The sequence below is a fragment of the Glandiceps talaboti genome, chromosome 23, assembly GCF_964340395.1.
Source record: "Glandiceps talaboti chromosome 23, keGlaTala1.1, whole genome shotgun sequence".
Taxonomy (NCBI): domain Eukaryota; kingdom Metazoa; phylum Hemichordata; class Enteropneusta; family Spengelidae; genus Glandiceps; species Glandiceps talaboti.
This window is the reverse complement of record NC_135571.1, coordinates 1,670,883-1,680,079: the sequence shown is the minus strand read 5'-3', so window position 1 is coordinate 1,680,079 and position 9,197 is coordinate 1,670,883. Positions and strand designations below refer to the sequence as shown.

Sequence of the window (9,197 nt, the reverse complement as noted above, 5' to 3'; positions counted from 1 at the left end):
ACACTGATCAATTAACCTTAAGTCTTTTGTATTACGAAGGTGTAAATTGGACGTGCCTTTACTGTGTACATGTTAATGATGGGCTAGAAAGTGATTGTTGGACGTGTCCGACATAGGGCAAGTAACTGTTAACTTTATGCTTAGTATCATTTTTGCATAAATAGCCGTGTGCAAATTTCAGTGCACATAAAGTTGCAGTTTGAATTTCAAGTTATACAGTACATGTACACAACAATACTATATGTATCTGACTCCATACAACAGAGTTAGACTTATGAGTCTCCTCAGATTATCCTACACCTAACTCTGGATAAATACACTAAGAGGTTTGAAACATCTTCCATAGAGGAGGGGAGAAGACATATCAAACCCAGAAGCATATACATCCAGAGCTATCCTTCACCTAGTCTGTAAAGCACACCATGAGGGGGCGCCCTCATACCTGTTCTTGTATCTTTGTATAGCAGTATCTTTTGAAATAAAGGAACAATTAGGTGTTAATTGGCACATCTGATTATCTACTGATTATTATTATTATTTTAAATCATTCAACCAATCATGGTTATTACAAGATATTTATCACCAAAAGGCCTTCATGTTGCCATTACCTGACTGGCATCGACAACATATGCAGCGTAAAACTGACTCGTACTCGACACTTCGTCTACTCACTCGGCTGTAATTCACACCAGACAGATCGAGCAACACTTCCATGCGGTAAGGAGCAAAAAATGGCAAAACATATCAAAGGAAAATGAGAATACATCCCGATTTTAAACAGGGTGGCATTAGCAACTTCACTATTACCACCGGGGGTGGCAATAGCAGACTCTTTATTGCCACCTGGGGTGCTAATAGTCTGGATGCCAACCATGCTTTCTAACCACAGTCTGGTCAAAGTCCCTCAATCAGCACAGAAAGTTGTTCATCTAATCAGTGAACCCTGCTGCTATAGTGACATAAACAGTGTATAAGTAGCATTCTGATATACCATATTTGGACATTACATAACTACCCCAAATAAAACACTAACTTTATGGGGGACTGTGTATTGCTTTAAAAAGAATTTTGTGATTGATTAACAAAGACATGATGTTAATGACTGTGTTGGTGGCTGTGGATGAATTTTAAATTGCATCTCATGCATCTCAGGACTTCTAGAGTAACGACTTTGACTAGACTGTGAGTGAAGGTATAAATCGTAACGATACTGTATAGGAACTAGACTAGGGTGGTAATTTAGGTTCGGCCCTGTCATTTACAGAATGTAGGCGATTCCTCTGCGATGTCCACGGCCAGAAAGTTTCTCATGTAGTGAAAGCGATATCGGAGTAGTAATAATCATCTTACAATGTAGTGTGTTATTTATGTCAAGTAATTGTTAAAATATGAGCCTTTGAAAGTTGGGTCTAGTTGAAATAGAGACTAGTTGACGAAATGATTGGGACGACGAAGTAATGCGCATGCGTCTATGAACACGAGCTGCAGTTTTTCGTGAAATAAATGAACAAAATGCAAAATGCAGACCATCAATTAAACTGACTTACTTTATCGTAATAGACGTTGACTGTGATATATCATCACCCAGGGTGTCACACTCTGTCGATGTCTCCATTTTGACTTGTCGCTGGCTCACACCACCAACCAATGGTCCACCATGACGGTGACGTCGGTCACCATCTTGTTGTTGACAATCACTTGGGAAACATTTCTGACAATACTGTCTGTGAATTTTTAGCACATGTAAAGCAAACACACTGCTTGGAACTTCTGAGTAGCCAACAGCTTTACTGTTATGCCAAACATCGTACGCAACATCTAGATCGATCAGTGTACCGTAGGAACTGATGGGCGCCGCCATGTTTGATCGAAGTAAACCGTGGTGTATTGTGGGATAGTTGGCAAGGGCTAAGCCAATCTGATGTTAGATAGGCTGGTTTTCCTGTATTTACCTTTATTCCATCGTTATTGCGTCTTTTACGTGAGTTTTTTTCCCGGGCGAATGCCTAACGTTAGTAAGGCATTCGCCCGGGGAAAAAAAAGACTCACGCAGACACATTCAATTCAAAGGGGTTAATTTTATCTTAATTGTGAGTTAACGTTCTTTTTAGTCTGTGATGTGTAGGGAGTTTTGTTAGCTTTAATTCCACGGAATGTTCCATGTGACGCAGTAGCTACTTGCCTTCATTTCAAGGACTTACTCATCTACGACGTCGACCGAATATTTTGGTGCAATTTGATTGGTTGTAAGTTTGCGTGATAGGTGCGTGATGCCAAGACGACAAGTGATGGCGTACCTCAAGGGACTGGCCAGTATCTGCTGTGCGGAGAGAGCGAGTGGCGGTAGTTTTTTTCCATGAATTTTAAATATCCCGGTGTACTCGCCCGTCCATTTCAAAGTTATGTTGGATGAACATCCCCACGTCGCAAATTTAAAAAACCTGACTCCCAACCTTCACGTGAGATATATTGACTTTTTTGGAATTAAAGTAATTATGATTGTCCGAGATTTTAGACATTGTAAACTTAAATATTTAAGCATAGCATTTCTTACCAGACGTATTATCATTACAATGTTGCATTTGACATTTTGATTTTGAATTTCACTGTCCTTAGAATAACGGAATAGTGTAGTAGCGATAGTCGTTCACGTCTATAGGTCGGCTATTTCCGGGTCGAAAGCGGCAAGGTACTACTCCACAATCAATGCAACTAACACCCCACCCCATCAATGTTTAACTGGCTGCATCCTTAACACTAATACCAGTAGTCTGAGATGGCAGCCACAGTATTATCATGACGTGGGTAGCGTGCTCACATAAATGTCAGTCCCCTATATTTTATATTTAGGTTTTGCTTTCAACGTGTGGTTGGGAAAACCCATATACCCGAACATAAACATAAACAATGACGTACATTGATAGGTCTACATAAAGCCTCAATCTCAAACCACTAGAAAAATTCGTTCGTGGTCTGAGATAAAACAGAGAGCGTCTCAAACTTACCACAAATTACGATTTTTCTTACAAAATTCAACGTCTTCGGTGATGCCTTTAAACAATCTCGTACGACGTTTCCCATCGATTGTGTCGACAATTACATATGGTAAGTGCCACTCATTGTCTTAACTCTTATAACTTTCTTTCGTCAGCGACGACTTAACACTGGGACAGTAAGTTCTGTGTGCACGATGTGCTGATTACGCAGTTTTTATATTGACACTCTACCGGTCTCGCTCATTCTACACAAGAAGTCAACGTAAGATTTAATATATTAGTCAACGTTGATTCAAACATAACATTTGAAGATTTACTTCTAACGCCAGTGGTCAAACTACGAACATTGTTCATGATTCATCGAAATTTTAACCGCTGATAGATATTTCGATTACGAGTAGTCTAATGTTTACAACCCACACAATGGTGAGTTGAACTCAAGGCCGATGACCTACTTGTATAAGTACGAGTTATATTTATTCATCTTGTGCACGAACAGCCGTAGACAGCCGCAAAACTCCGTGACGCTTCCGTGACGCCATGTATGTGTCTTTAATGTTGGAGTTTAAAAGAAATCACAATCTATGTACGGTTTATTTCTGTGGCAGGGCACATATTCTAACGATATGCGCAACGCACTGCACTTGTTTTCATGTGATTGCGTAAATGCAAGACATAGGAATTCCCCATGTCCCCAATGACTCACGATCATGTGGTCATAATGACGTCATGTATCTGCGGTTACTGTAGCACATGCGCACAGTGTTCTTTATGTACAGGGAGCAACCGTGACGTCTCAATGTTTCACAATGTATCTTGATCATCGTACTTAATGAGCACTGACTTGTAGGGTAAAAACCAAACTTACTGTTGATCCAACTCGAAGCATTTAAGGCGGTCTTTTAATGGCTTAAGGGGGTTAGGTATTTTGGGGTTTGAAGATAGGTTTCCTCAAACTGTCGCCCCCAGCTCCTATGACAAGGTCAACGTGACCCCATGTAGTAAAGACCACATTGTCCATATGACCCCCTACCCCCTCACCCCATGCATATATTTCTTTACTTATGACGTATATGCGTAAAGGGTACACGTCTTAATAACATTTAAGTGTTAGAGTTTTTGCTTGCTATCAAAATTGGTCTTCAAACTGAAATAATATTGACAAAAAGCAATAAAAAGCTTCTTAGGCGTAAAAAAATTGTGTGGTTCTGATTACTTTCAATTTTAAAATAGGTAGATTTTTTATTTTATTATATTATTTTAGTTCTATGTGCGAGTGTCTTGTTCAGGTTTTCCATTGTTTTCCAAATGGTCTCTGTGTTGTTTATTTCTTCCTATCAGATGTACAGCCATTACAGATTGGAAGAATAGTTTTATATTGTCTTTTGAAGTTGATGTCAGTTTCCGCACCCACTATTTCTTGCGAGACTTCACGATTTTCGCGATTTTATTGTTATTTTTAAAAGAGGCTGTGGTTTACGACAATGATATACCTGTTTGTGGTACAACTGTCTGAGCTTTGTATTTCTGCTAATATTGTATATTTTAACATCTTCTTTAGTACATTCAGGTATAGGTAATGCTATCAAATCCTGCCACAATTTCACAAGTATTTGTTTTTAGGGTGACAAATTGATTGAAGTAAACACGGTTAAATAGTTCAAACAATGATCAGTTGTAAAGTGATCCTGTAGAGAAGAGTACAAACATGTCATATTCCTGACAACGATTTAAATTTTTAAAAAGTTTTCACGGAATCGAGATTTACTGATATCGATCTTTCTACTTTTGTTACAGTTTTAATATTCATCGCTGCCTGCGTTCACTGTCAACAAGAAAGATATCAAGGAGCCAGCCTCGTTCCCGACAATAAACTGTTTCCAGTTGTTGAGGGAGATAATTTATTTCTTCCACTCTCATTGTCGTTGCCTTCGCCCGTAACGACCTCAACGTCGATACACATAACTGTCTTTCGTGTTGAAAACCGTGGTGGAAATTCCGAGCGGCAATATGTAGTGATCCGGTCGCTTGGTGGCGCTGTCGAGGTTGTTGGAAAACACAAGCTGAATATCTACCAGACTGAGGACAGTGAGTTTGTTTCCGTTGCGTTTGTCATCGAAAACTGTCAACTTAGCGACAATTCTGCTTACAAATTTGAAGTGTTAGTTTTGGACACAACATTAAACCAGATTGTAGCCGACTTGCAGACTTTGAACTTTGTGTCAGTGACTGGCAACGATGGTAAATATTGTTGTTTATTTTGTTTAGTTTTGTTTTGTGTTATTCGGTAGACTTGCATTTTCTTACGTAGCAACTAAAACAACAACAACAACAACAACAACAACAACAACAATAACAACAACACACACACATATTACACACACATTACACACACATACACACATTGCATGCATACATACATACATACATACATACATACATACATACATACATACATACATACATACATACATACATGCATGCATGCATGCATACACACATACATACATACATACATACATACATACATACATACATACATACATACATACATACATACATACATACATACACACATACATACATACATACATACATACATACATACATACATACATACATACATACATACATGCATACATACATACAGATAGACTGGCATGTATACTGTCGGTTGTTAAACACTTTTATTTATGTTTTTCTGTTTATCAACAGAAAAATCGACAGCTGGAAGGTTTACAACATCACCAACAGCGCCACCACCACCAACAGCACCAAGCACATTGCCACCAACGGTCAATCTGGGAGATGACACCAGTACTCAGTCAACCAAAGGTAGGGCGCTTTTTAGAGAATAATTATTATTTATCGCGGTGTGGAGAGGTTACAGGCAACAGCGCACCAGGCTTTAACTATATACCGTGACGAGTTGGGATTGGTGACATGGATTGGTAAGACGGTAACTGTAGTGCGCCATCTACGACCAAATTCAAATTGCACTTTACAGACAGTCATTCAAAAACTTTCAACTCGAAAAACACGAATTGGGCCTGAGACAAATCCATATAAGCAAGGAAAGATATTATGCATAACTGACAGTGCCCCGTTTTATCTATCTTATAAAAACACAGTGATATGTGTTAATAGCCAATTATCTAAATGTGGGGGTTAGATCCAGACTTGTTTTCTATTTTGAAAAAAAAACTTAGAAACACAAAACACTCATGGTTATGCCCATATAAGGTCTTTGAATATATTTTTGATAATCTGTAACAGTTAGCACTAAACTTTAATTAAAAGTTTTGATGTTTGTTCCAAATAACATTTTGCTCACAACATAGTCATGATGTTGTAGGCCGAATAAAAATTGGCTGGTTCCGATTACGCTCAATTTTAGATTAGATGGCGTAGTAGATTTTGTAAAATTGTTTTCATGTGTGAGTGTCTAGTTCAGGTAGTTCTGTTTCCTGTTGTTTTCCATATGGTCTCTGTGTTATTGGTTTCTTCTAATCAGATGTACAGCCATTACAGATTGGAAGAACATATATTTTTTTTAAGTTGATGTTAGTTTCCGCATCCAATATTTCTCGCTGGACTTCACAATTTTCGCGATCTTGTTTAAGTTTTTTTCTTGAATATGTAAAAATATGTTTAGGGTCGGCAGTGAAAACTAGGTGAGGTTGGGTAACTGGAACCAAACGATTTTAAGGCCTTACAATGTCAATCAGAATGATACGCTATTTCACACTCGATGTTACAAGTATATGTACATTTATGTCATTTTTCTTTAATTTCCAGGAGGCCATAATGATGGCACACATCAAAGTTCAAGTGTCCAGATATTGGCTGTATGCCTGTTATTTAGTGCCGTACGATTGCTAGGTTGAGTCACGTGATTCATGACGTAGGGCAAGATGATCCTCGGCATGATCCTCGGCAGCGTCGTCGTTTAACGTCATGCCTATGAAACTCAAGAAAGGTTTAAGAGCCTGAATGGATGTCGGTTGACATTAACTCATATGTAAAATGTGCAAAACAAAAACAAAACAAAAACAAAAAACCGCGTGATGTACTACTTTCGCCGAGAGTGTCTTACCCTCAAAGAGCGTGCCACTAGGTCCAAGAAAGTAAACTATATCTAAATGGGTTGGTTATAGTACTCAACAAACCCCTTAAAGTTACAAACTTAAAACAATTCCCAGTCCCACCCAAGTCCCAGGACAGTGCAATAATTCAAGTTTGGGGACGCAATACTACTTGTATACGGCATTCTTCGGTAACTTAAATTATTTATTATGCAATCTTATTGTTTACTCGTATTTATTTTTTATACACAGCAAACTTATTTATATTTATATGAACCTTATTTTGTCTAAAAACCTGTAAATATGTTTTTTTACTAAAATATTCACTTTCAAATATTTACCAGCATTAATCGTGACTTGATAAATTTATAAGAAAAAGAGACCAAAAGACAAAAACAGAAAAAACAGAAACGAACAAAAGTCTGAACCTGAGATGCTTGTCACTGGTACTGTACAGTTTCAATGTCTTCTCATGAATTGTAAATAAAATATTCCATTCCATGAGATTAATGTCATTACCTTTCAAAGGTGTGTTAAAACAGTCTTTTGGGGCCACATTGAGCGATGTACGCTCTCTATTCTTGAAATTTTGTTGTTGTTTTTGTTATTGTTTGTAGTAGTTAGATACCTTCAAAATGTGTTTACAACTTTATCTACATGTACTTAAAATAATTACCAACCTAGGGAGCCATTATGTAGTACTAATTAGTACTATAAAAAATATAATGGAGTCGTTGTGATTGGCAAGGATACAGTTCACGCACAAGCACATTTTTAAAAAAAAATTTCTATGATAAGTCACTTTCAAGTTTTGTAACATCCGGGTTACTAAGTTGCCTTTTGAAAGTGTTGTAAACCTCATATGTGCACAGTTACAGTGCCTTCAATATTCATTTAAAGTGAAACGTCATCGGATATAAACTGTTCAAACGTTTGTTGTCATTTGTTCAAGAAAACTTCAGCTCATTCTCATTTCAAATAAAGGAAAAAATTATCATCGGTCACCGTACATATTTTTTGAAATGCAGCTCAAAATGTCGACATGGTTAAGTCCAATATGGCCGTCAAAAACGACTTATTAACTCTATGTGAAAATATAGATTGTCGGTTTACTGTCAACTTGAAATAAGACGGTGCACACCCTAAATTTCTTTTTAATATTCCAAAAAAGACCAGAAGTGAGCTTCCAAACAGCAAAGTTTGAATTGTAAGAACTTTGATTTCCAAAGAAAATCGTCCCAGAGGCACATTCTACAGAAATTGTTTTTGTTGTTCAAGTTTTTTTTTAAATATAGTGCAATAAATTTACTAATTTCTCATTTCAAGTGAACACGTGACGCATGTACTCTGTATACGAATGCGCATACGTCTGTTACTTGTACGTGTGGTCCGTGTAGTGTGTATAAGGCCTAGTGTGCAATTATGTGTATTTACGTGTGTGTGCACGTGTGATTGTTTGCTTGCTAGTGTCGGCGTGTGTGTGTATGTGTGCGCGCGCAAGTATGATTGTTTGCTTGCTAGTGTGTGTGTATGTATGTGTGCGCGCGCGCAAGAATGATTGTTGGCTTGCTAGTGTGTGTGTGTGTGAGTGTGTGTGTGTGTGCGCGCGCGCGTGTGTGTGTGCGTGTGTATGTAATTAATCCATAGATATTTGGAACCTACGTGACAAACTCCAATAGGGGTAGAGTGTAAGGATTTAATATGGTGATATACATATACATATACATATATAAGTTGTGTAAGAATTTTACTTGCACGATTTCGTAATATTCAAGTTTTGTCAGTATTCAAGACAAAGAAACATTTTGATTGATTGTTAAATAATGCTTTCGTTTGCAATCTCGCTGATGTAAACATATTCATGTGCATTTATATATAATTATATATTGTGCTTAGAAAAAAAAACATATTTACTCAAAATATACATGGTAAACAATGCATGCTAAGATCTAATTCGACTCAAAGAGTCTCAAATTAAGTACACAGTAATTCACGACCACTTTCAGGCCATCGGAATTTGCAACGCCCTCCCCCTTTGCACCCCCAAATGTGTCGTGCTCCCCATTTTCATCTCATTCTTCTTTGTCATATAGACTGTGTTACATTTCCGTTTTGG

At 37.6% G+C, this 9,197-nt stretch overlaps 1 protein-coding gene across 3 annotated transcripts; it reads left to right on the top strand.

Annotated features, from left to right (window-relative positions):
* The first annotated feature begins 2,873 nt into the window (after nt 1–2,873).
* LOC144452871 (uncharacterized) lies at nt 2,874–8,376 on the top strand. 3 transcript variants are annotated; one of them, XM_078144066.1, is made up of 4 exons: nt 2,874–3,105; nt 4,794–5,237; nt 5,724–5,831; nt 6,795–8,376. In XM_078144066.1, the coding sequence occupies exons 1-4, from the start codon at nt 3,048–3,050 to the stop codon at nt 6,881–6,883; spliced, it is 699 nt and encodes a 232-aa protein (XP_078000192.1). In that variant the 5' UTR covers nt 2,874–3,047; the 3' UTR covers nt 6,884–8,376. The 3 variants fall into 3 exon arrangements, with proteins under 3 accessions (XP_078000192.1, XP_078000193.1, XP_078000191.1); XM_078144067.1 differs by having other exon boundaries at nt 2,877–3,105; nt 4,794–5,084; nt 5,712–5,831; XM_078144065.1 differs by having other exon boundaries at nt 2,878–3,105; nt 5,712–5,831.
* The last annotated feature ends 821 nt before the right edge of the window (nt 8,377–9,197 follow it).